The sequence below is a fragment of the Melanerpes formicivorus genome, unplaced genomic scaffold, assembly GCF_026170545.1.
Source record: "Melanerpes formicivorus ecotype bairdi unplaced genomic scaffold, bMelFor1.0.p_v2 SCAF_7, whole genome shotgun sequence".
NCBI lineage: Eukaryota > Metazoa > Chordata > Aves > Piciformes > Picidae > Melanerpes > Melanerpes formicivorus.
Genome location: NW_027142359.1, coordinates 28,486,617 through 28,512,896, shown reverse-complemented (window position 1 = coordinate 28,512,896; position 26,280 = coordinate 28,486,617). Strand labels below are relative to the sequence as shown.

The window sequence follows — 26,280 nt, the reverse complement described above, 5'->3', positions numbered from 1 at the left end:
GCAGGTGATGGCAGGAAAACTGGATGTCTCATCCATCCCTCCAGCTCCAAGGACTGGGATTTGGGAGAGTCCCAGATTTTGGGGCTGTGAAAAATGTAGGCTCCTGTAAGCTCAGCGGAAACGTCCATGCCCAGGGGATCCTCAGCAAAGGCTCATCTGCCGCGGCACAGAGCGATCCCATCGCTGGGGTCTGGGCTTGGGAGAGGAGTGGGTATTTTGTTCCTAAGGCTTCTTCACTTAATTTTGATTTTTTTGCCTGAGCCCAGCAGAAAATGGGGAAATCCTGCCGAGGCTTGCTGGCTCCAGCATCCACCTCTTCCATCTGCAAAAGCTCACAGTTTCAAAGCCAGGAGCCGGAACGGATGCTGAGGCCGGGATGGATGGCAGGGCTGGATAAGCTGCTTGCGTTTGCTTTGGAAAGGCTGATGTTTGCATGAGTGCTGGCTCCACTGCTTTTAAAGAGACCCACCCAGGAGCAAATCCCAACAGCCTGAAATCAGAGCTGCTGCTGCTGCTGCTGCTCCCGCCCCAGCCTGGGCTGGAGAAATCTCTGTCCTACACCCAGACCCACGGCACGTCCTGGGTGGAGAAGGCCCCAGGAGCCAAAGCTACAGCTGCAGAACGAGGGAAGCAAATGGAGACCCCAGCACAACTAATGGGGCTGGCAAAGTCCTAGAAAGATCTTCCCTGGAAATTTGGGGCAGGAAGGGTGAAGCTGCCATTTGTAGTTTGGAGACAGTTGAGCTCAGTGTCTCCCAGAGATCCAGTCTTACCAGCATCCGTGCTCCCAGCAGACTTGCTCTGCTACCTGACTGGTTCAGGAAGCATGACTTTATGTGTCACCACCCTGATGTGACAAGGGGAAGGTCCCTGAACACATGGTCGGTGCCTGACTCAGGACTGGGGCTAAACTGCTGTGTCTGCAGAGCTGCCAGCAGCCCCAGGGAGTTTCAGCCCAGAGCCTCAGCCCTTCCCCTAGAAACCCCAAAAGCTCAGCAAAGCAACAACCATTTGGCCTGGGAGAAACGCTACCATTTATTAAGCCTGCTATTTTTCTGCTGAGAATTATTTTAACACAGTGCTGGAGGCCTTACCCTGTCACCCCCAGGGACCCTCAGCTGATTGATTGCATGCAGAGCTAGCAAGAAAGCGGGGGACAGCCAGCCTTGGGGGACATGGTGTATCAGCAGCAGTAGTGGAGCTATGCAGGGTGCCACAAGCTGCTCACAGGCAACAGTAAGCCAAGCACAGCTGCTCTGGGGCAGCCAGGAGGGATGCTCATGTAGGGCAATCCAGTCCTCCTTTGCTGGGATTCCAAGTCCTTGCAGATGCTGTCTCTGGGGAATTTTGGAGGTTGTCCTGCTCTTCATGTCCATCCAGGATGCTCTGAAGGTCTGCAGGGGGAAGGAGAGTGCTCGGGGGTCTCAGCACAGAAGGTAATTTCCACTGACTTGCTGCTTCAGAGGCACAATTTGAACCTGTTGTGCAGTCAACCACCTTCCTAACCACAGCATACTCATGTCTAGAAATAGTTAGTCAAGTCTTTCCTCTCTCCTAGCTTCTCATTGACAGTAAGATGTTGACCTCATTCCCACCACCCAGCAAGTAAAGAGCCAGCCTGCAGCCCATGCAGGCAGGGGAACAGGGCACTGTGGCAGGAGAAAAGCTGTCACAGCACTCAGCCAGGGAGAGATACACCCATGGGCTGTGAAGCCAGGAGCCTCCAGGTGAGTCCATGCATGTGGAAGAGCCCCTCTCCTTGAAGCAGGGGGCTACAGGATGCTCAGGTCCTTTTCTGCATTGTCTGGTGAAGGCAGCAGGTCCTGGCCAAGCTCTCATCCAGCTCCAGCTGCAAGCCATGCTCTACGAGCCATCAAGGAGTGAGCTGGGAGATATGGTGGATGGATAGCAAAAGGCACAGGCAGAAGCCAAGGCTGAAAGGACAGAGAAGGTTCTCCAGGGCAGGGTCACTCCAAATCCATTCTGGCAGAGGAGCCTCCTGTTTCTGGTTGCTGGTAGAGAGCAGAGATTCGGTGCCATACATCACAGATGGAGAATCCCAGCTGTCACCCCAGTGACACTGTATCAGGGGAAAGCAGGAGCCTTTTGGAGACTGAGCCCCATGAGTTCTGCCAGGCTGCCCACATGCTGCCACATCCCAGGGTTTCTCCAAGACCTGGTCCTGAGCTGGAAGACTGTTCAGAAACAAACTGGGACAACTGGATCTCTGCCTCCCAGGACTTTGCCCTTCTTGTGTAATCACATCAGGAAGGGAAGCTTGTACCATTGTCCTTCCTTTGTAGGGCACAAAGTCATCCAGCCCAACGGGAGCAGCTACAGTGACCGCCCCGATTGCTCTTCAGATCAGCTTCACAGAGGCAGAAATCCACCCACAGTGGAGGAGGGGTTAGCATCTGTCATGTGCTGTGACCAAACCCCAGGTGCCCCAGGTCAGCTCTGCTCTGAACGGACACTGGCCTTGAAGATGACAATGGAAATGAGCACATCCAACAGGGATGCCCTGCTGATGGTCCTGCCCTCACCTCACATGCTGGTGCCACCAAGCTGTGGTGCTTGGGAGCATCTCCTGTCTTCTCTACATAGCCAGTTTAGGGGAAGCATCCTTAGCTTCTGCAGATAGGAGGCTGAGGATTAGAAGGGAGAGGTCCCAGGAGTCCCACTGTCCCAGGTTTCCTGATCAACTCTTCCCTGCCACCAACATCAAGGACCACAGAGTGACCAGCCACTACCTACAAGCATCACCCCAGAGCAAAGGACTGTATTTATTTGGACTACCTCATTCCACCTCTCCCAGAAATTTACCACAGGGTAGGCACCCCATCCTTTAGGGCTGCATCACCAAACACTGTTGGGGAGTTCAGAGAAACAGCACAACACCATCAAGCCAGGCGGCCCCCTCCTCTCCAGCCACCCAACTTTCCCAAGCAGAGACAAATGTAGACCAGGCCAGTTGGGAGAACTGGACTGGGAAGGCAAAGCCACGAGCTACAAGAACGTAACATCATCCTGAGACTGGAGCCAGCGCCAGTGGGCATCGTACTCCGTGTGTAGTTTGCTGTTCAGTTTGCAGTTCTCATAGTCAGCCTCGGCTTTTCGAGCCTTCCCTCCTGAGTTCCCCTTCCCCGCCTTCTCCCCAGCCCCTGAAGGCAATTTGATGTCTCTGCATGGTTCCAGAGAGGAGGGATGCTGGTCCAAATACCCGTTGGCCACCTGGGGCTCCTTAGCAAAGGGGTCATCCTGGGGCAGCCCAGGCAGGGAGAGGTCTATGTGGGGCCACTCATGCTCTGCTTTGCCCTTCTCTTGCTTTGCAAGACCCCTTTCAGGGTCAATCCTGACCCAATCCTGCTCCACCCTGATCAGGGCTCTGCCTGGCGTGGATGCAGTGCCGGTTTCAGAGGCGTTTTGGGAATACTCATCCATGTCATCAGCCAATGTGTCTAGGTAGCTACCGACAGAGATGCTGTCCAGCCTGTCGTTGGGGTCCTGCAGGCTGTCCCAGCTGCCCCGCCGCGAGGCCTCCTGGCTCTCCACCAGGCTGTACTGGCTGCTGGCCAGGCTGCTGCAGCGGCTGGTCAGAGTGCTCCTGTCCTCCAGCAGCCACTTCACTGCCTCGATGCCCTCGTTCACCACCACCAGCTGCTGCAGGATCTTCACGTCAACTGCTCGCAGGTAGGCCTGGTGGGAAGACAGAGAGAAAGGGTTTTTTGGAGGGGGGGGCAAGATAACCCTGGTGGCCAAGGGACCCAAGTCCCAGCAGACCCCAGCAGAAGTGTCACCGTGGTGGTTGCAGGTCTCCCTAGCTGCCTGAATAACGGCACAGCACATGGGAACATCCAGCAGGCAACCACGCCAGGGGACCCTTTCCAAGACCTGGGGATACAACCATGGCACCCACCAGCCAACAACTCCCCAGGGAAAATAAATCTAGAAGGCTGTGTCCTACAGGGACAGGGTAAGCAAGGACCTGGAGGCACTGGGTGCAGAACTGAGCTCAGAGCATTCCCCAAGCTCTGAGAGGTTGATGATAGGGCAAGAGAACCAGGCAGGGGCATTGATTAGGGCAAGGGTCTGACCCATCAGCACATTCCTGGTCTGTTTCAGCCAGGTCCCTTCATGCAGTTACTTTCCCACTTCAAGGCTCTGCTCCAAGCCTGGTGACCACATGACATGTCAGGATTTTGAGCCTGAGACACCAATCACTCCCGAAAGAGGGAAAGGCGATGCAGGGGACAGATATTGATGATCACACCACTTGCCTTGCAGACTCCTGCCCCTCTGAGCCTGGGGAAGTTCTTTGCAAAACTGGAGCTGCTGCAGAAACATCTGTTTTCCTAACGGAAAGCCCTGTATGCCAAGACATTCCTGTCTGTGTGATACTGGCCGCCAAAAGCCACTGGATTTCCCCTGCGCGGGACGCAAATATTTTGCCAGGAAAGGCAATAAGGCAGCCGTGGGAGGGAGAGGGAGATACCCCCACTGCAGGACAGGTACAGGCAGCCTGGGAGCTCTGGATGCCCACGGGCTTGTCCACAAACACACCCCATCCCCAGCACCGGCAAGCTGTGATGGAAATCCGTGCAGTCCCCTGGGATCACTCCTAAGCACAGCACCAGGTCCCCAGCGTCCGGTGCCCTCAGAGTCACCCCCCGCCCATGAGTGACCCTCTGGTCTCTTGAGACCCCTGTCTCCGGTCCCACAGCAAGCACAGCAACAAAAGCATTTGAGGAAGGAGCCTGGGAAAACTCTGGCCAGGGTTTTAGCATGTGACACTCCTCAGTCCAGAGGACACGAAAAAAAGAGGCAAAGAGATCCAATACCAACCCCACATCCCCCTTCCCTCCCTCCTCAAGCTGGATTTAAATAAATAATAGCAGTGATGTGCCTGGATTGGAGCAGGAGCCAGCTTTGAAGTGCAGAAACTTCCTTTCTAGGCAAGTTATTTCAAAAACTGCCTACAATGGACTTTTCTGCACACACTGCTAAAGCATCTGGCCTTGGCAGGGAGAAGACGCGGGAGGAGGAAGGCTGGAAAGCTCTGATGGGGAGGTTCCCTATTTTTCTCTGCCTCATGCAGCTGTGGCTTTCAGAGATGCCATGGAAGGCATCCCAAGAGCAAAGGGTGGGAAAACATTCCCCACTTCCCATATCATTTGCTGCAAAGAGCTGCCTGTTGATTTGCTGCTTTTTCTGGCCAGCCTGACCCCACTGTTGTACTCCAAGAGCTCCCTTCTCCAGCAAGGTAAGGCTAGCATGGGAGAGAGCCTAGGTCCAGCTGCTCTCGGTGTTTCTCCAGATGTGGTAGTGATGGGTCTGATCTGGTCAGTTAGCACCAATCTCATACCCACAACAGCCAAACTGGGGTCTGTCGCACTCCTCACATTCTCTAGGGGCAGGCAAAGGTAGAGAGCATCCTCCAGGGAGAATATATTCCCTGCTCCCCGCCCCAGCATGCATGAAACCTGCAGGCACCTTCTCCCTTCAAGATATCTAGCCCCATGGATAAAATATCTTCCTCAGACAAAGAGGTAAGAATGGGAATTTGCCATCTTCTCTCACCACCTATTCCTCAGAGGTTCACCTCTGAGCATTTGGTTTGCTGGTCTCTGCTTGGGGGAGTCAGATTTTGGGTTCTCTTCACAGGGATGGGAATCTAGGGGGAGCCCTGTGCTGGGTTTTGGACACCCAGGTGCCATTGCCAGGCTGCTACCCCAGGTGAGAGTTGTCCTCGTTTCTCCACCAAGCCAGCAAGAAGAGCCAAAAATAAGTAAGAAAAAGCCTTTGTGAGCTGAGGTTAATAACACACGGCCAAGGCCAGGCCTTGCAGAGCATGGGCTGACCCTGCCTGCACCTGGGCAGGGCAAACACCACTAGTACTTCCTCCAAGAGCAACCCAGGACCTTTCTACTCTGATCAGAGGGCAGCCTGGAAGCTGCTGCAGAGGGAGGATGAAAGCGGAGGGAAGATGAAAGCTTTTACTTGGATGGGGAATACCAGTTCGGCAAAGGCACGGGTGCAGAGCACCCCGGCCCCCCAGGTGGCAGGCGGGGGCGTCAGTATATTTAGGCTCTTTCCCTATGGAAACCACGCTCATTCCCTCCCGCCCCAGTGTGCGTGGGAGCGTCCTTTCCCCCAGCAGCACTTGAACCCATTGCCCAATCTCGCCACGTTTCCCGCAGGCGCAGGCATCATCGGGATTTGATCCCTCCACAAAAAGAGGGAGGCAAGAAAACTGCCACCGGCACTCCCACGGTTTTAGGGAAAGGCTGCCATCAGAGCCCAACCCTTCACTAACCACTGGAGAAGCCTCATCAGGAAGTGAACCCCGGGAAAACTCCCAGTGATGTTTGTGCCATGTACGGGGCGGGAGGGGAGATGGGGACAGGGACCCACCAGCATGCCCTTGGTGAAGGTCCCTACCCTAAATCCTGTTCTCTGGGACACCTCGGTCTCTGCCGGAGCCAGCGCCTGAGGAGCGCGTGGAGTGAGGGAGGAAGAACAGAAGTGGATAGAAGGGTCCGTGGGATCTGCGGGGTGGGATGCTCCGCGGGCCGGGAAGCAGAAGACCAGGGGAGTAGAGGGCATGTGCTGGAGGCTGTTAACTCAGACAGGAAAGCGCGAAAGGTGGCAGGGTCCCCGGAATGCAAGCGAAACGCGGGGCATTCTGAGGGGATCGTAACCCCAGGGTGGGCAGGCAGTTACCGAGGGGATGTAGCTACCGTTGGAGGCGAACACGGGCAGTTACGGGGGGCACGCAGTTATTGAGGGGGTCGTTGGGCAGTTACGGAGGGTGCCAAGCAGTGCTCTCGGTGCGGCGGGACTCACCAGCTCTAGGCGGAGCGCCCGGAGGCGGTCGGAGAGCGGCAGGCGGGCACCGCGGGCCGGTGCTGGTGGCGGTGCTGTCGCCGGCGGTGCGGGGGCAGTCTCGGCCCGCAGCCCCCGCAGCAGCCCGGCGGGCGGCCGCCGTCCCACCTTGCCGACCAGCTCCCGCAGGTCGGCGGGCAGCGCCTCCCCACCGACCTCCATGCGGGTGGGGCGGCAGCGCCGCGTGGGGCGGCGGCCGCGCTGTCACCCCGCACCGAGCCCCGGCCCCGCCCCGGGCCCGCCCCCCGCCTCCACCTGCCTGCGCACCAGCAAGGTCCGCCGGGGAGCGCAGAGCGGCGCTGGGGGTGGGGATGGCCCCGGCCCCGCCCCTCGCGGCGTCTCTGCGGCGCCGGAAGCGGCGCGGTTCCGCTGGCGCTGGGGTTCGCGGGGCGGTCGCCGCACCGGCACCGCTGATCCGGGCCCTGCCCAGCCCGGCCTCTGCCCGCTCCGCCTTAGCTTCACCGCGCGGACCGTGAGTAGCGCGGCCGGCACACACCCTCCGGGCCGCGCCGTCCGGCTTCGCGCCCACCCCCCGGGCTCCCCGCTGTCGCCCAGCGCCTGAGCACTCCCAATCCTCCGCTCCTGCTCCGGGAGGGCCGCCGCTCCTTCTTGCCTCTCTCCTTGGACGCCTGGCTCTCCCTTCCCCCTCCAGCGTCCCAGTTGCCTTCGCAAGCCCCCCTCACAGCCCTGTGTCCCTGCGATACCCGTCCATCCTCTCTCCGGCATTCTTGCCGCTCCTGGTCCCCCGGTCCTCCTCTCCCTCCTCCGGCAGCTGCTGTGAGCTCTCCAGCCCGTAACTGCTGCTCTCCGCGCTGGGGAGGGGCCTGGTTGGAGCACAAGGGCCGGTTCTGCTGGGCCTCTGCATCCCTCCCCGGGCTCAGCAGGTTGCGTGGGGGAGCCTGGCCTCACCCCGGCAGGGCCCCTCAGCCCCAGGGGTGCCGGGGTCTCCATCAGGTCGATGGTCCCCGTGTCTAGGCTGGCTGCGTCCCTGCAGCCGGGGATGGTGCTGCTTCGCAGCCCTGCTGCTGCAGGTGGGCATGGTGCCTCTCCCTCCCAGGGACCCCGCAGGACAGCCGATGGCACCTCTGTCATTCCTGCTGGTCAGCCTCTTGGCCGCTTTTCTCTTCCAGAGCGTGGGAGTGTGCCCACCGCACTGCAGCAGTCTTGCTAAGGGGTTGGCCCGAAACAGAGGTCCTCACAGGCTCATATGTTCAAGGGCTTCCCCTCACCCTGCTTACAGTCCTCCAGCAAACCATGGCCTCCTGGATTGCTGCCTGTGGGGCTGGGGGTGCTGGCAAGTGAGGAGGCTCCATGGGCCTTTTGCTTGCGCTACAAGTGCCGTTCGTGGCTGCAGCTTGTGCCAGGCGCTGTCTCTCCTGGGGAGAAGGCTTGAAGGTGCTTGCTTTTCTCACCCTGCACCCCTCCCATCCTGGCAGGGAGCCCTGATGGACATGAGAGTGGAGCAGAGCGCATCCTGACCCCTGCCAGCCTGCATGGCAATGGACGAGTGGAAGCCCAACCCTGCTGCCAAAGCCCACAAGAAGCGGAGCTGGTACCTGGCCTGGAAGTACAAGCTGATGAACCAGCGCGCGCTGCGGAAGCTGTGCCAGGTGAGTCACCCTCGGGTTCATGGTGGATTAGGAGGGATAATCTGCAGGATTTGCAAGTTCATGGAGCAGCTGTGTGGATGGAAGTGGGTCTGCTGGCAGTCCTGAGTGACCCTAACATGGTGGGAAAGCTAATTTTGCCCTGGAAAAGCCACCTCTGGTGGCTTGGTGCTGGTTTGTAGGAGGGTCTGCCAGTTTAGCAGCCCCTTCCAATGGACCTATTGGGTGGCTGTGACAGGAAATGCAATTATCCTGGTGTCACTGGGAGGCTTTCAGCTGGAAACCTGATAAGTTCTTCCCTTCTGGTTCCATACCCATGCCAAGTGCAAGCAAGACTCAGCCTGCAGTGAGAAACCATTTGTGCCCCGTTTGGTTTGCAGACCAGGAGTGGTATAATGCACAACAGGTGGACAGAGGAAATAGGACTGGGTAACAGGATCTTGTGCCCCAGAGACAGCTGGTGTCTGGGAAAGCCTCAGGCCTGGTCGTTTGTGCTGTAAACCAGCTAATCCTTGGTGGAGCCAGTGTCCTGGGGGTGTCTGGGGATGTAAGGACAGGAAGGATTTAGCCCTGTGGCAGCAAGCTGCAGATAAGGGTTGTTCCTGACATGAGCAGAGCTCATAAAATCTGGCAGTCTGTTCCTGTGGGAGGGAGCAGGGGAAGATTTTGCATATGCCTGGCAGGACAAAGGCTTGTGAGGGTTCCCTGAGGAGGGAGACTGCTCAATCCTGTGTCCCCTGTGGTGCTCAGGGTTTGGTTGTTCAGGCTGACACTGTTCATTGTACTGGGGGCCGTGGGCTAGAGTCTGTCAGCTGTCATCTCTGTCCCTCATGGTACTGCTGTGGCTTACAACAGATGACAATTTGGCTTGAAATAAAGTAAACTAAAGGTGCAGGTATGAATTAGGCAGGTCTGCAGCAGTTGAGCCTCTCTGCAGCTGTGACTGAGCCAGCCTTGATAGACCTGGCTGCTGGTCTTGCTCTCTGCTGCCTGACAAAGTCACCAGGGCTGCTTTCCTACATCTCCAGTACTGGGCAGGATGGAGGGTCTGGAGATGTTGGTAAGGTGGCTTTGCTGCTGGCCACCAGGCACAGCCTGCTTCTTGCCATGAGCCCAAGGCTAGGTTCTTTCCTAATTAAAAGCTGTCTGTGCATAGATCCCAAAAGGTGCCCTTACTCCTGATTCAACAGCAAATGAACAAGCCAAAATGCCACAGTGACATTCATGTCATCCTGTCTTATTGCTGATTTTCCATCTTCCTCAGTTTCTTCTTGAACCAAGTTGGTTCCTTCTGGCATGGGGGCTGGTGGTGGAGCCCTGCAGCAGTGTTAGCTTTGAGGGGAATGGCTACTTGGGGTTTTGTGTCCTAAATCCAATAGCAAAGCCTTTCCTTGCTGTGTGACTGTCCAGGGCAGCTTTTGGCCTCCTTCTAGAGCTGTGTCAAGGCTGTAGCTACTGGGTTAAGGACTTTGTTCCCATGTGGAGCTCTGCAGCCACAACATGCTGCTGTCACCTTTCCACCATGAAGAACATAGGCCCTGGGTTACAAAGCTCCCTGGGCCAAGTAAGGACAAATTTCTTCAGCTGAAATCTTGTCTTTGAATCCTACATCCCAGGCCAACACTGCAGCTCTAAGACCTTCCTCTTGGCCATGGACAGACATGCTCTTGCAGTTTACACTTGTAGGTGGATTATTTCCCAACATCAGATGTTTGTGGCTCAAGCCCTCCTCCTGTGTGGCTCTGTCTCAGAAAAGGCCCTTTTAGTGTGGAGTAGTTCCTGCTTTTCACTGGGTCTGGATACCAGGATAAAGTCTGAAAGGGAGGAAGAGAGGAGCAAGATGCATTTAATTAAATAGGAGTGCTTGCAGCAGTATTGTAGTCTTTTCTTCCTCCTCTTGATCTGGGAGCAGCAAGGCCGTGAGCAGTGGTGATGATCACATCAGAGGGAGTGGAGTCCATAGCCCCAGACCTTCCCATAGCCTTCTGTGTCAGCATCCACATGGACTGCCTTGAAGGTTGCTGCAGGCAGTAAGGCTGCAGCCTCTGGTACAGCGCAGTTTCCTGAAGTCAGACCTCTTCCCAATGCCTTGCTTTAGTCACACAGCCTCTCCTCTCCTGCTGAGTACCCTGAATACATCCTCTGGTTGCAGAGAGACAAGAGCAGTGATGCTGCAGGAGAGGCAGGAGCTAAGGTTACCGTGGGAGCTGTAACTTTGAATTACCAAACTCCTTGCCTGCAGTTGCTTGCAGATCTGGAAGCAGGGGTATGTTGGAAGTGGGTTAATTCCCATGTAGCAAGAAGTCTGTGCTCTCCAGCTGATGCAAGTGTTTCACCCTAAAACTCAGTCATCTGTATTTCCTTCCCTTTGCCTTTCCCCAGGGAAATGACAGATGCTTATGATCCCTTGCAAGATTTCCTTGGGGCGCCCTGCAGCCTTTGCTTGAGGTTGTTACTTACAAGTTGCTAACACAAAGTATCCTGCATTGCAGACAGGTGCTGTCCTCTTCCTGCTTGTGACTGTAATTGTGAACATCAAGCTGATCTTGGACACCAGGAGAGCTGCTTATGAGGAGGAAGAGGAGTCTGCACAGGACTATGGTGAGGGGCAGCATTAGGAAACCGAGGGAAGGAAGTAATTTCTTGAAGCTGGGGCAAGCTTATGACCATATGCAGCATGAAAGGCAGGTCTGTGCATGTGGGTTTAAGAAAAATGAACAGAAAAGGCTGTTGCTACTCCTGGTGTGTCTGCTCAAGGCTTCAGCACATCTGGCTGCAGAGGTGTATGTGGGGATAGCTGGGGCCAGGCCCGTTGCCATTTTGGATTTCCCTTACCTGCCATTCCGTAGATTCTGATCCATGGCTTGGTGGACTGAGATACCTGGTGGGCATTATCTTCTGGAGGCTTGTCTGGGCTAGCACCAAGCAGGGACAAGCCTGCCAGAGACTGGGCATTTCTTCCCTGTAGATGATGAGATGCTGAATGTGGAGGTTCCTAGGCACCCTGTCAGCAACAAGAAGGTCTTGGATGTTGAGGTGTACTCCAGTCGGTCTAAGGTCTACGTGGCTGTGGATGGGACAACGGTGAGTGATGAGTGCTAACAGTCCCTCTGAGCAGATGCTGGATGAAGCTGAGCAGGTGAAGCCTCAAACAGTGGGTGGGAGCACTTAAGTGGGTAGCAGGAAGGTCAGGAGTGGATCTCTCTCCTACCTGAGGCACTTTGGAATTGTCCTGCATAGCCTTCTCTGGCATCTATCACTGCCATGAGCAAAACCAGAATGTCACAGGAGAGGGACTTGCCCCTTTCTTGGTGTCTCTGCTGTGCTGAATGGGCAGGGAATAAGAAGTCCTGGCTTATGGTTCTCATCACTTCTTCACTTGCAGGTGCTGGAAGATGAGGCTCGGGAGCAGGGAAGAGGGATCCACGTCATCGTCTTAAATCAGGCCACGGTACAGCATCCTCTTGTGTCTGTCTCTCTTACTGAGTAGCCTTTGGTTTTGCTCCTGTAACTGTTGAGTCCATGAGGCAAAGGGCAGCCAGGAGAGAAGTCCTCACATGCTTGTTTGCCTGTGGTTTCCAGAGCACAACACAGTCACCCAGAGAGGCCCTGCAGTGCTTCTCTTGTGCTTACCTTCCTGTCCTTGGGGAGCAAGGCAGGAGAGGAGTTGTTGGTAATGCTGTCCCATGGACCTCAGTGCACTTTGTCATGCATGAAAGCCTAAGGGCTGAGCTTGCCTGGGGGCTAACTTGCAGAGGTACCAGAAAAGTAGCATATTGTGTTGTTCAGGGACTGAGGCTTCCACAGCAGATTCTGCATGTCCTGCCCATACAGCATGCAGAGGTATCTGATGTTTGAATCCCAACAGGGTCATGTGATGGCCAAGAGAGTCTTTGACACCTATTCCCCACATGAAGATGAAGCCATGGTGCTTTTCCTCAACATGGTCGCCCGAGGCCGGATCCTGATCTTCACCATTAAGGTACATGACCTTAGTGTCAGGAGAGCTCACCTTGAGTTAGGATGCCCTAAAGCTCATCTGGACCATTACCTCCTGAACGTCACCAGGCACTCCCAGGGCTAAATGTCACATTCCCACTGGGCTGTGCCTCCCAGGCAGGATCACTTGCCTTGCCCTCTTGCTCTCCCTTTTTACTACTGGTGTGTGTGCCCAGCAAGGCATGAAAGCCAGAAGCAAATGTGTCAGTGTGGACCAGTAACCACGAGGTTAGGTGGAGAACAGACATGAGGAAATGTAAGGATGTGGTGGGACCCTTCTGGGTCCCAGTTTCAGGCTTCACAGTTGATCTGTAAGAGGGTAGAAGGGCTCTGCAGAGGGACTTCAACCGACTGGACAGATGGACAGAGTCCAACAAGATGACATTTAACAAGTCCAAGTGCTGAGTGCTGCACTTGGGTCACAGCAACCCCATGCAGAGCTACAGGCTGGGGTCAGAGTGGCTGGAGAGCAGCCAGGCAGAAAGGGACCTGGGGGTACTGGTTGATAGTAGGCTGAACATGAGCCAGCAGTGTGCCCAGGTGGACAAGAAGGCCAATGGCATCCTGGCCTGTATCAAGAATAGTGTGGCCAGCAGGAGCAGGGAAGTCATTGTGCCCTTGTACTCTGCACTGGTTAGGCCACACCTTGAGTCCTGTGTCCAGTTCTGGGCCCTCAGTTTAAGAAAGACATTGAGACACTTGAACGTGTCCAGAGAAGGGCAACAAAGCTGGGGAGAGGCCTTGAGCACAGCCCTGTGAGAAGAGGCTGAGGGAGCTGGGATTGTTTAGCCTGGAGAAGAGGAGGCTCAGAGGAGACATTATTGCTGTTTACAACTACCTGAAGGGTGGTTATAGCCAGGAGGGGGTTGGTCTCTTCTCCCAGGCAACCAGCACCAGAACAAGAGGACACAGTCTCAAGCTGTGCCAGGGGAAGTTTAGGCTCAAGGTGAGGAGAAAGTTCTTGACTGACAGAGTTGTTAGCCATTGGAATGTGCTGCCCAGGGAGGTGGTGGAGTCACCATCCCTGGAGGTGTTCAAGAGGGGATTGGACATGGCACTTGGTGCCATGGTTTAGTCATGAGGTCTGTGGTGGCAGGTTGGGCTTGATGATCTTTGAGGTCTCTTCCAGCCTTGGTGGTGCTGTGACACTGAGAGCTGTGCTGTTTCTGGGCTGCCATGTGAGCAGCTCTTCAAGGTTTCAGGTTTAGCAGTGTGAAGTGCTGCTGAACACATAGCCCTACTTGAGAACAATTTGGTCTTTAGGAAACAGTAGTCATGACTCCTCTGACATCCCTGTGGGTCATGATAAAGCCACCAACCAGCAATTTTAGTGGCACAGAAACCATAGGAACCTGCTCTTGGAGGTTTCTAGCTAAACTGGTTCAAGGGTAGATGTGGGCTCTGTGTGTCTTTGATACTAATGGGAGTTCTTCCTTGTCAGCATCAGGAGCCAGACCTCAGCTGAACAGTTATCTTTTCTTCTAGGATGAAGGCTCCTTTCACCTCAAGGACACAGCCAAGAATGTCCTGAAAAGCCTGGGCAGCCAAGTTGCACCATTTCTGAGCTGGAGAGACATGTGGACGTTTGCAGGGAAGAAGGGAGGTGAGTCTAGCAGCTGGGTGAGAACAAATCCAGCCCATCCCCAGCACACTTGTATGGGCACAGAACAGGTCACAGAGAACAGAAACTCCATTCCCAGGGACACAAGCCCTATGAGGAAAGGCTGAGGGAGCTGGGATTGTTTAGCCTGGAGAAGAGGAGGCTCAGGGGTGACTCAATTGAGGACTCAATGATCCTCGAGGTCTCTTCCAACCTTAGTTATACTGTGATGCTGTGATACAAGGGAGGGGTCGGAAGTCCTTTCAGGGGAAAAACTGTCAAACTGCCATCCTGAGTTACAGCCCCAGTCATGCCTTGGCATGGCAGGGATGGGCCCTTCCAGATAGTCCTGCCCCTGTGTCCCTGCTCTAGGTGAAGTGTATGGGGAGAAGCACGCCAAGTCGCCTGCCCTCTCTACGTGGGGTGACCCTGTGCTGCTGAAGACAGAAGTTCATCTGACATCTGTGGAAGGTAAGAAGATTGACTCTGCAGTGCCAGGTACCTCTGGGAGATGTCTGCCTGCTGCTCTTTGTGTTTCTGAGTCAAAGCCTTGGGTCTGTTAGCAGCATCCCAGGATGGATTTAAGATTGTTTGAGATGGGGATGATAACTTAAAATAAGAGACCAGCTTCCCTTCTTCCTGCTCCCATGGCAATGCCAGGCATTGTCAGGAAAGGTGAGGACTGGGAAATGGGGACATGCCATCTGTCACTACTCCAAACCAGGCCTGGTCTGGTCTTTTCTGGCTGTTGGCCTCAAGCACATCCCATTGCTGCCCTGAGAGGCCATAGGTGGGGCTGGCTTGAGTGCTGCTGTGGTTATATCTGGCATCCAGAATTGTTGCTCGGTGATCCATCCAGGGCTGGCTTGCTGATGGCTGAGTGTAGGGAGACATCTGTGTGGCAGTGCAGCCTGAAACACTCAAGGTGAGACCATGGGGCTGAGCAGTCTGTCCTCTTTTTTTCCTCTCCTTGGTGTTTCCAGATGCTGAGTGCCACTGGCCTGACACTGAGCTGAACCGCCGCAGGAAGAGGTTCTGCAGCAAAGTAGAAGGTTATGGCAGTGTCTGCAGTTGCAAAGACCCCACACCCATTGAGTTCAACCCTGATCCTGTGAGTGCAGGTGCAGAGTATTCAGGGAAGGCTCCAGGAGGGAGGGCTGGGCTGGACCAGATGTTTGCAGCTCGGATTCAGAGCCCTGTTGTTACTTAAGCTCTTTCTGAGTGGTGAAGACTGCCCCATGGCAGGCTCTTAACCCCAGCAAAGATAAGGTGAATCTGCATGGTCAGGCCATGTTGGGGAAGGTTTGTTCCCTTGCTCTGTCTGCCCTAAGCTGCCAGCTTACCATGGATCTAGGGACATCAGAGTAAGAAGCATAGCCTGGGTGTCTGGAGATGGAGCAGCTATCATGGCCTTTCACTGTCTTAGCACAGTGCCAAAGGCTTTGGATAGAGGTCTCCAGTTGGATGAAAGTTGGGATTTGGGAGCTGTGTCTGAGATGGCAGTGGGGGGAGAAAACTGGCAGGGTCTTCAGCAGTGCTGAGCAGAGACCCACTTTGTTGTTGTGGTCCTGAGCTAAGGACTAGGACTGTGCAGCTCTGCTGTTTAGCAGCAAGACTGATCCCTACTCCCTGAATCCTCTTTTCAGTGGCATAGAATCGTTTTGGTTGGCATGGCCTCCTCCAGCCCCAGTCACACACTCTTTACTCTTGCAGCTGAAGGACAATAAAGTCTTTGATGTGCCTGTAGCTGTTATTGCAGGGAACCGCCCCAACTACCTGTACAGGTAAGCACTCCTGGGGACACAGCTTCTCCCTGTGCCATAAGACCAGACGTGGCTCAAGCCCTCCCCTTCATCCTGCTGTCAGGATCCAGCCTCCTCCTGGGGTTGCATGAGCAATGTGGGCAGACGTGCTTGGACAGAGCCTGGGGTCCTTGGCCATGGGAAAGGGAAGAGGGGAAGAGCCCAAGGGCAGTAGGTCTTTTTCTGTAACCATGCACCCTTCCCCCACCCTAAGGGATCCATCCCCCTCTGGGTGGCCTGGGCCCGCTGGAGCTTTGCACTCAGGCCCCTCCATCTCTCCCCAGGATGCTGCGCTCCCTGCTGTCGGCTCAGGGCGTCAATCCACAGATGATCACAGTCTTCATCGATGGGTACTATGAGGTGAGAGCACTCCCTGAGGTCCCTGTAGCCTGGTCCTTGGCTCCCCAACCAAGAGTAAGGGATGCTGCCCCAGTCCTTGGTGGGTGGCAGACAATGAGCCCCTTCTTCCTCCTGCAGTGGATCGTGTTGCTCCTCACCCACTCCTATGCAAATTCAGTCAGCTTAGCCAAACCATGGGAAGTGGATAAAGCTGTCCTGGCCTTTCCCAAAGCCCAGGGTTGACATTCCCATGTCAGAAGGGGGCCAGTGTGCAGGAATGCATTTACCATGCTGTGCTCTCCCCATCACCTCCTTTCACTGAGTATCACCAGCCCTTTGAGCAGGGTCTGAGAGTGACACCACCTGTCCATCTCCTTGCATGAAGCAGAACAAAACCAGTTCAGTTGTGCCTGTGCAGATCCACTCTCAGTCAGAGGTGAAGAGACCCTAAATGGTCTACTTTCACAAGGCTCATGAAAGCTGAGGCCAGATAGAGAAGAACTGGCTCTTTAGAGGGCAAAGACCTTCCCATCAGCTCAACCTTAAAAAAACTTTGGAGTATCCCACTGCAAGCCTTGGCTCTCTGGCAGCAGGATGTGTGCTGGGACAGGCATGTGGGATCTTAGTAGGTCTCAGAAGCTTGCTAGCTCTCATCTCTGCAACAGGCTGTGAGATGTTTCATGGTTGCCTTGTGATGGGGGTGAGGAAGGGGACAGGCTCATTCCTTGGCAGGCCTCTCCCACCACAGCCAGGCTGTGGGGCTGGTGGACCTGGTTTGTTCATGCAAGCTTTTATTGTAGTACATCATTGTGGTTAAAATAGCAGCATCCATTGCCATGGCAACTGGAGCAGCATCCCTTAGCTACAAAGGGGCAGCCTGGATGGTTGTGCTGCTGTGGTGGATTCCAGGAAAAGGGGGAACAGTTGGTGCAATGGGAGCTCCTTCTCCCTTTTGTGCCTAGGAGTGGGATGGACAGTAAAGGGATGGAGGATGCCAGCCCAGATATGGATTGCTTCTAACCCCAGTGCTGATGTGCTTAGTCAGGCATGTCCCTTTCTTGGCAGCTGAGAGAGAAAATGAAGTTGATCATGGTCTTGACATCAAGCAGCTAGAAGGTGTTCCTGGCTATACCAGTTTTCTTTCTGCACTGTCAGTTGGAGATGAGGAATTTGGGGCATCTCAGATATTCTTGCAGGGCCAAAAGTGTATCCAAACTGGCAGGGCTAACAGAAACTTAGGGCAGTATTTAAGGGCTGAAGGGCCAAGAGGGTTTGGTGAGTTCCTTGCTGTGGGGTCTGCAGCATGGCATCATTTTAAGCTCACTTGCCCCCAAGAGGAAAGCCACATGCAGGGGATTCCATAGGCATACTCTTGTCTCAGGGAGCTGACACTGGCAGAGTTTGTGGAGAATGTATCCAGAGCCTTGCATTTGAGCTTTGTGTCTTCCATTGCAGGAGCCCATGGATGTTGTGGAGCTGTTTGGCCTCTCAGGAATCCAGCACACTCCCATCAGCATTAAAAATGCCAGAGTTTCCCAGGTGAGAAACCTTTCCCAAGTTCTGGGAGAGTACTTTCCTGGAACATGGGAAAGCATTTGAGGGAGGCAGGCAGGCTTAGCCCCTCATCTGTGTCAGGCTGATATTAACACAGGCAATGATCTGTCTTTTCTTGCAGCACTACAAAGCCAGTCTGACTGCAACCTTCAACCTGTTCCCGGTGAGTGAGAGCCTCTGTCTGCTTCCTGTCTTGTTGCTTGCCTGTGGGAGCAAGACAGTGCAGGGTTTTCCTGGGAGAGAGACATCTGTGACCCTCCTCTCCCAGGAGCTGGAATCAATCCTCTGGGGCAGGGAACAACACAAGCAGGTTGGTCTTTCTGCTCTGTCCTTTTCCTCTCCATCCTTCTGATGTTCTTGCCTTACAGGATGCTAAATTTGCTGTGGTCCTGGAAGAAGATCTTGACATTTCTGTTGACTTTTTCAGGTAAAGCTGTGGCTTTCTGTTTAGGTGAGACATTTCCTAGAGGCTTTCTGGTTGTCAGGAGAGGCTAGATTCATGCCATGCTGCAGCTCACCTATCTGAGACTGAGCACTCTCCAGGCAGTAGCCATAACTGAGCTCTGCCTACAGAGTCTTGAGTCCACTGTCCTGGCACTTCGTGCAGGGTGACTCTGGGGTCTCTTCCTGGTTTGCTTTTTTTGGGGATACTTACCTAGTCTGTACACATGCTTGGGACTGCCCCATAGCAACAGAACAGGGAGAGTGTCTTACAGGAGTCCTGTTTCTTCTTAAGGAGGAGATACACTGATGGAGTCAGAGACAATGTTGTCCCTTCCCCAGCTTGCTGGGGTGCTCCTTCCCTGATCTCACCAGCATCAACTATCTTAGCCCATGAGATGGGTTAGTCCCAACACTTTCAGAGGGGGCTTCTCTCTTGATAGAGAATTTGCCTTGGTTTGCATGTGGGAAGGATGCTTGACCAGGGACTGGGCAACTCTTTCCTCAGCTTTCTGAGCCAGTCAATACACCTTCTAGAGGAGGACGAGAGCCTGTACTGCATATCAGCTTGGAATGACCAGGTAGGTCAGGGAAGGGTGGTGGAGTGGGAACACCTCTGCACTGTGATCTTCCCATGTCAGGCTGGGGTCCAAGTTCAATCTTTAAAGCAAGGTGTCCCCCAAACTATCATCCTACATGGGTCTGTCCCCACACCACTACCTGGGGTGTTCAGAAAGGCCTCTCAAATCACCATCCTGTCCGTGCCTGTGTGCTTCCCAGTGGCTGTCCCCTGCTTCCTCTGCTGAGACCCTCAGTAGAGCAAGATGCCTCCTTTTGGTGAGACAGGGGTGCATTCAGGGTGCTGAATGCTCCCCTTTACATTATAGGGCTATGAGCACACAGCTGAGGACCCCTCGCTCCTGTACCGTGTGGAGACCATGCCAGGCCTGGGCTGGGTGCTCCGAAAGAGCCTGTACAAGGATGAGCTGGAGCCAAAGTGGCCAACCCCTGAGAAGGTGAGTACCCTGGAAGCCCTGTCTTCTGTCTTAAGGAGAAAGTTCTCACAGAAAGAGTAATTGGCCCTTCGAATGTGCTGCCCAGGGAGGTGGTGGAGTCCCTGTCCCTGGAGGTGTTCAAGAGGGGATTGGACGTGAAACCATGGTTTAGTTAGTCATAAGGTGTTGGGTGATAGGTTGGACTTGATGATCCCTGAGGTCTTTTCCAACCTTATTGATTCTATGATCCTGCATCTTTGTCTCTGCTCATCAGCAGCTCCTGGTCATCACCCAGTCCCTGTGAATACAGCTTTTGGAAGGGCCCTGGCTCTGCCTGAGCTTGTACAGGGAATATACCCAAGCAAAATAGCCTTGGACCTGACAAGTAGCTTGAGAGCTGTGTAACCAGCCCCGGAGCTGACTGGGACCGGAGAGGCTAAAGGTGGTGGTGGGCAGCCAGAAAGGTCCCTGGACGGTCACATTGCCAAATCATGTCCCCAGACTTGAGTGTGAGTGGCAGTTTCTCCTCCCCAGCTCTGGGACTGGGACATGTGGATGCGGATGCCCGAGCAGCGGAGGGGCCGGGAGTGCATCATCCCTGACGTCTCGCGCTCCTACCACTTCGGCATCGTCGGGCTCAACATGAACGGCTACTTCCATGTGAGTGACTCCCCTCAGCACCCAGTGGCCTTGCACTCAGCCCTGACTCTGCCACCTTTCCAAGCAGCAAGGGCTTTTGAGGTGACCTCCAAGTACAAGCCCTGTGAGGAATGGCTGAGGGGGCTGGGGTTGCTTAGCCTGGAGAAGTGGTGGCTCAGGGGAGACCTTATTGCTCTCTGCAACTACCTGAAGGGAGGTTGTAGCCAGGAGGGGGTTGGTCTCTTCTCCCAGGCAACCTGTAACAGAAAAAGAGGACACAGCCTCAAGCTGTACCAGGGGAAGTTTAGCCTGGATGTTAGGAAGCAGTTCTTCCCAGAAAGAGTGATTGTCCATTGGAATGTGCTGCCCAGGGAGGTGGTGGAGTCACCATCCCTGGAAACGTTCAAAATAAGACTGGATGAGGCACTTAGTGCCATGGTTTAGTTGATTGGATGGTGTTGGGTGGTAGATTGGACTTGATGATCCAGAAGGTCTCTTCCAACCTGGTTAATTCTGTACTGCTTACTCCTTACTGAGCCCTGTTTTCCTCCCCTCTCTTTTCATCCCAGGAAGCCTATTTTAAGAAGCACAAGTTCAACACAGTACCAAATGTCCAGCTTAAAAACGTGGAGAGGTGAGTGCTGGTCCGACCTGGGTGAAGCAGCTGTTTGACTTGACCCTCGTCCCCTTGCTCTGAGAACCTCACCCTTCCTTGTGGACCAACAGCCCTAGCTTCCAGCCCCAGCACACTGGCCTTTGCTGGGGAATCCTTGCAGTGTGTTTTTGTGAGGCTGGGGTCAGCTACCCTGTGCTCCTGGTGGATATACTGAAGGGCCGTGTTTGTGCTGTCGCATCCTCCAGGACACGTTGGCACTCCCTGCTCTCCATTAATTGGCTCCAGCCTGCCTTTTAGTGTTGCACTGAGGCACTCTTACATTTGGATCATCTTGGGATCTTCCCTGCTTATCAAACTGTCTGACTCTGCCCTGATCTCTGTGTTCTCTCCTTCCTCAACAGCTTGAGGAAGGACGCCTACGAGACTGAAATTCATCGGCTTCTGGGGTAAGTTCCTGCAGAAAGGTTAGGAGACCATGGGGCATAATGGGGGAACCAACCAGGACAAAAGGGTGGAGGTGGCCTTGGTGCCCACAGCCACTGCTTGCTTGTCTGAAATACTCTGCAGTGGGAAAAGGGAGGAGATTGTGGCCCCTTCTTACTCTGTTGTCTTTCTGCAGTGAGGCTGAGGTTTTGGACCACAGCAAGAACCCCTGTGAGGACTCCTTTGTGCCCGACACCGAGGGCAAGGTCTATGTCATGTTCATCAGGATGGAGCAAGAAGCAGATTTTACCACCTGGACTCAGCTTGCCAAGGTGAGGCCCCTGACATAGCCAGCCCTCACCCCTGCACTAATCTTGGCATCACTGGGAAGCATTTGGCTCTTGTTCTGGGGTTTGCCTGTGGCATAGATGCAGCTCAGCAAATGGCTCCTTGCTGTCCTTGGGTGATGTCAAAGTGCTTGTTTACAGAAGGCACTGGGTCATCTAGGATAAAAGCTTGACTCAGTGGAGAAGATAGATCTCATGACTTTCTTACGTGGCACCTCAGGGCCTGATCTTGTCTGGTAGTTTCCATCACTTGCCTGGAGGTTGTAATCAAACCCCTGTCCTGAGGCAGGAATGGGAGTGGGTTACTCCTCTCTCTGCTGGTGGTGGCTGGGCATGTGCTGCTCTGCACCGCCCTAATCAAAGACTGCAGGCCTCTGCTGGATCTCAGAGGGGCAGGGGAGGTGGCTCTTCCCTTCCCATGGGAAAGCTGGCCCTGGTGCCTGTCCCCTGGCTCTGATGCCTCTTTCTCTCTTGCCACCATTGCAGTGCCTGCACATCTGGGACCTGGACGTCCGTGGCAACCACAAGGGGCTGTGGCGGCTCTTCCGCAAGAAGAACCACTTCCTGGTGGTGGGGGTCCCTGCCTCCCCCTACTCGTGAGTAACAGGCACAGCAATCTGGGCAACACCTCCCCATCCTCATGGCATTGTCCCCTGCCTGGTATACCACACCCCTTTTTCAATCAGTGTGGTGGGAATGGGGACAGGATACATGCCCCCGGCTGGAGAATGCCCCAGGGGGAAGGAGATCGTGCCAAGAAGGCCAGGCAATGCTGTTGGGAATTGGGATCCTGAGGGGGACCACTACTCCTGCCCACTCCCATCCATTTTTGTGTCATCTGCAGGTCCAAGAAGCCCTCATCAGTGACACCAATCTACATGGAGCCTCCTGCTAAGGAGGAGGGGGCAGCGGCAGTGCCAGCAGTTGCTGCAGCAGAGCAGACGTGAGACTGGCAGCTGAGAAGCGAAGGGGACCCAGGTGAAGACAGAGGCCCCCACAGTGCAGAGACAGAGTTGGCAGCAGCTCTTGGAGGCTGGTAGCTGGACATGGACTCCCGTTTCAGGCTGCAAAATGAGATTGCAGAGTCCCTCCAGCCCCCTATCGTGGTGTCCCTCTTTCTGGCATGGAGCAGGGTCCTTCCCTGTAGATATTCCACCCCCTGCCCCAGGAACTTCTCTTTTCTAACACAGACTCTTTACTAACGCTGCTCCTTTTGCCCCCTGGCTGGGCAAGGTCAGAGGAAGGAGATGCTCAGCGTGGGGCTGGAGGGGACCTGGAGCAACACTTCTGCTTCCCTTTTTAGCCCTGAGTAGGCAGCATGCTCCTGTGCAAGTGCTGCAGCCTACCAGCCGGGTGTTATTTATTGAGTCTTGCCTGGCTGGCTCTGTGCCCACTCGTGAAGAGGGGATCTCCCAGCATCTGTTCTGTCTTCTGCACGATGGATGCACCTTGAAGACTGTCTGATGAGTTGGACATCTCCACACACACTGGCTTCTCCTCTTGGGCTGCAGGGACTGGTGCAGCCCAACTCACAGGCAAAAGGCGGTGCTGAAGATCGGAACCTGCCGTCAGGGACAGGCGGGAGCGTGGCCAGGTGCCCCCTTCCTTTCTCTGCAGTTCTGGGAGGTGGAGGTGGCTGTAGGTGGAAGTGGACCAGGCTATGTGCTGTGGCATAGACCATCCTCACCCACCTTCTCTGTGGGGAGCAGCCCAGCCCCCCAAAGTCATGGAAGAGGGGGTGAAAGTGCCTTGCAGAGCGAGATGGGAGCAGCCATCGGGCATCCTGCCATCTGCAGGGGCAGGATGGACCAGGGTCCTCTGGAGCAAGAGGTGCTGTGTATGATCCTTGACTGTGGTACTGTACCCTTCTCTCCCTCTTCCCTGGCCAGACCCCCCCAGCTTTTGCTGAAGGCAGAGTGGGTATCTTCTCCTGACCCCCTCTCCTTACTGTGGTACGTTACTAGCAGGGAGGCAGGGAGCTGAGGCAGGATGGGCAGCCTGGCTCTCCTGCTGTGGTACACCCCTCATGCAGAGGGAGGAGGGGTCCCTGTCTCCCCTCCCGTGCCTTAGAAAGGACCCCAGGGCCCCTCCCACCCCCAGCCACTCGGTACTAATGTTGCCTCCCTCCCTGCACTGGGGACAGCCCTGGTCCCCTGGCTCAGTACACCTCCCTGTGTCATCCATGCAGCAAGACCTCTGCTCTCTGCCCTGGTCCCCACACCTTGGGCAGGGATGCCACAGTCAGACTTGCCCTTGGGAGGAGGATTTGCTGCTCATCCCTTTTCCTGTGGTTGCAGGGGCTCTTGCCCTTCATTTTCTCACTGTGAACTGAGTGCTGGGGTCTACACTAACTTATTTATTTATTGCTTGTGGGAGGGGGAGGTAGGAGGAAGGCAGCAGGGAGAGTTGGCAGCCCCCAGTCTGCACAGGGGCAGTCGTGGAGGCTTGTTTCTTGTTCTGCTGGCTCCATCCTCTGTTGCTCTCCTTTCTCCCTTGCCCAGCATAGGAATGAATAGTTGTGAGCCCAGGAAATCTGCTCCTTTGGCCAAAATGAGCCCTGTATGGATGCAGCACAGCTCTGGCATGACTGCAGGCATTCTGACCCTCACAGCCACTTGCATGCCTGTCCCAGCAGCAGGGATGGATGTAGAAGGGAAATCAGGTTGTAGGATTGGCACCCTTGAGACTGCAGTACTGGGCTTGGGTTCAGCCCTGCCCTCTCCAGTGTTGCCCTTCCCTTAAATCCTGCTCTGGCAGCCAGTGGGCAGATGGCCACTCTGTGCTGGCCCATGGGGTAAAGCAGGTCCTTCCAGTGTGATGGGAAAGGGACTTGGCTTCTTCCTGGAAAAAGCAGCTTGCTCCCTAGAACTTGCTTTGGAAAACTTCTGCAGCTCTCCACGCTGATGCCTTCTTGGCATCTCTGTTCCCAAGGCCCAGTTTCCCTTCTCCCTGAACTAAATGCACCCCCTTTCCCTCCTTCTCTGGCAGTGCTCAGGCTTGGCTTCCTCCTCACTCCTCCTGGGGCTGGGGAAGGTGGTTCTATGGATAGGGAATGAATAAATTGCAAGTTCCCCTCTCTGCTGCCTGCCCTGCAGAGCCTGGGAGGCTGTGGCTCTGCTCCCAGTGACAGCAGGGCTTGACGGGTGGGCTTCAAGCTCTCTGCACACAGCAATGTGCCCGCTGAGTGCTGCTCTCCCTCCCTCCCCCTTCCTCCAGCAAGGCTGGGGGGTGGTGGCTGGGGCAGGGCTGGGGGGTGGTGGCTGGGGCAGGGCTGGGGGGTGGTGGCTGGGGCAGGGCTGGGGGTGTGGGGCTCTCCCAGGGCTTGCTGCTTTCGGAATCAAATTATTTTTTCAAGAGTAAACATTGCAAAGCTGTTCAGCCTCCTGTGTTCCATAGCTGCCCTGGAGGGTGGCCCAGCACTGGGGTCCTCAGCTCTGGGCACCTGCCTGGAAAGGAGAGACCGTTGTGCACAGCAGGGCAGCCATGGGCTAATGGTGGCCTTAGGCTGCTGCCCTGTGGCTCCTGTGCCAGCAGAGGTCCTCCGAGCTGTGCTGTACGGTGTCCAAGTCCAGGCTTGGAAGCTGTTTCCTCCTCAAGCTTTATCACTTTCCCTTCATTGCAGAACTGAAGGTAAAAGTCTGACCAGGTGCCTGGGGACTTTTGGTTGGCATAACTCTGTCCTGCCACCTCTGACTGCTGTCCCTGGAAGACTACAGACTCATGTTGTAGCTGGAGGGTACTGGACCCCTGCTACAACTGGAGCCAAGACCTGACACTTCAAATCCTGCCAGCCCCCGCCTGGTTGGGGCCAGGAGGGGCAAAGCAAAAGCAGGGGCTGCAGGGGGAAACTCCAGCACAAGCAGTGCTGCAGCATAGCAGCCTTTGCTTCTCCCCCAGGGGTGGGTGTGGGCAGGGGTGAAGCAAAGCCAAGCAAGGAGCAGATGGTCCTGCCATGAGGAAAAATAGCTGCCAGAGCCTCTGTGCCTTTTGCAGGAAGCCCAGGAGACCTCTCCACGTTTCAACCCCTGTGGGGCAGGAAGCTCTGTAAGGGGTGAGACTGCTCCCATTTCTAGGCCAGAGATCACAGGACCCAAACAAAAGCACAATGGGAGAGTGTCAGCCACCAGCATGGACTGGCTGCAACCTGCATCCTGGACCAGCTGCCTCCTGCTACCCTCCTGAGCCCTGCAGCAAGGCTGGGCATTTTCCTGGGCAGCTGCCACTCCCTTCTCAAGACCAGGCACAGCTCTCAGGGGGGCACCTCCTTGACAGTGGCCTTTTGCCAAGCCCCAGGGTCCTGCCAGCCTCCACATCCACCTACTGTCAAGGCCAAACCCACAGCGCTGAGCTCCTGCCAGGACACTGGAGGTGAGAGAAGGATCTGTCTGCAGGGACTGACACCCATAGGCAGAGCCCTGCAGGGTGATGTGGGCTCACCCTCCAGGGCCTGTCTTTGCAGACTGCTGTGTTTATAGAAGCATCCCCTCCTGAAATGGAGGGCTGGCTCTAAAAGCAGGTTCACCCCCTTGAAGGGGAGCAGCTGTGCCAGACTGGCAGAGACCTCATTGCCCCCCAGCAGTGGGGATACCAATGGTCATTGCCTGAGGTGGTTTCAGTCCTGGGGGGTGGGGTTTGTTAGAGGAGCTGGGTCACTCCCCATCCTGCCCTTTCTTGGGGTCCTGCTCACCTCCCAGCTCAGCCCACAGGTGCTGGAGCATCCCTGGGTGTCCAGGAGCTGGTTGGCTGCCTGACCCATTGCCTGCCTGCCCTTCCTGGGCAGCTCCTATAGCTTTGCCCCAGGTGGCACCAGCTTTATCTCATGCTGCCCAAGCTGTGGGTTCCCAGGTCTCTGTCCCACAGAGTACCTCCCCCTGCAGCCCAGGTTCCCTGGCTTTGTGCAGCCCTACAAAGGAGAACCTGTCCAGGCTGCTCCATGTCCCAGGAGCTGGCTGATAATTAAACAAAAGCAAAATAGCCTTGGCATGAAACTTGACCTTTGCAGAGCTTGGTGGGGGAAGGGCAATTCTGCATAATTC

General features: G+C 55.3%; 2 protein-coding genes across 3 annotated transcripts; one reads left to right on the top strand and one right to left on the bottom strand.

The window, feature by feature from the left end:
• Positions 1–1,010: 1,010 nt before the first annotated feature.
• Positions 1,011–7,127, bottom strand: LURAP1 (leucine rich adaptor protein 1). The gene is made up of 2 exons (XM_068141630.1): positions 6,844–7,127; positions 1,011–3,696 (listed from the first exon to the last, which is right to left on the bottom strand). Exons 1-2 carry the CDS (start codon positions 7,042–7,044, stop codon positions 3,007–3,009), a joined length of 891 nt encoding a protein of 296 aa, XP_067997731.1. The 5' UTR covers positions 7,045–7,127; the 3' UTR covers positions 1,011–3,006.
• Positions 5,148–24,484, top strand: POMGNT1 (protein O-linked mannose N-acetylglucosaminyltransferase 1 (beta 1,2-)). Of its 2 annotated transcripts, none has more exons than XM_068141629.1 (22): positions 5,148–5,260; positions 8,319–8,492; positions 10,982–11,090; positions 11,458–11,573; positions 11,875–11,940; positions 12,358–12,471; positions 13,974–14,091; positions 14,461–14,559; positions 15,072–15,199; positions 15,802–15,872; positions 16,175–16,250; positions 17,685–17,768; positions 17,905–17,946; positions 18,152–18,210; positions 18,733–18,805; positions 19,112–19,240; positions 19,754–19,879; positions 20,428–20,492; positions 20,876–20,920; positions 21,094–21,229; positions 21,731–21,840; positions 22,089–24,484. In XM_068141629.1, the coding sequence occupies exons 2-22, from the start codon at positions 8,376–8,378 to the stop codon at positions 22,189–22,191; spliced, it is 1,986 nt and encodes a 661-aa protein (XP_067997730.1). In that variant the 5' UTR covers positions 5,148–5,260; positions 8,319–8,375; the 3' UTR covers positions 22,192–24,484. The 2 variants fall into 2 exon arrangements, with proteins under 2 accessions (XP_067997730.1, XP_067997729.1); XM_068141628.1 differs by lacking the exon at positions 5,148–5,260 and adding an exon at positions 7,266–7,354.
• Positions 24,485–26,280: the final 1,796 nt, after the last annotated feature.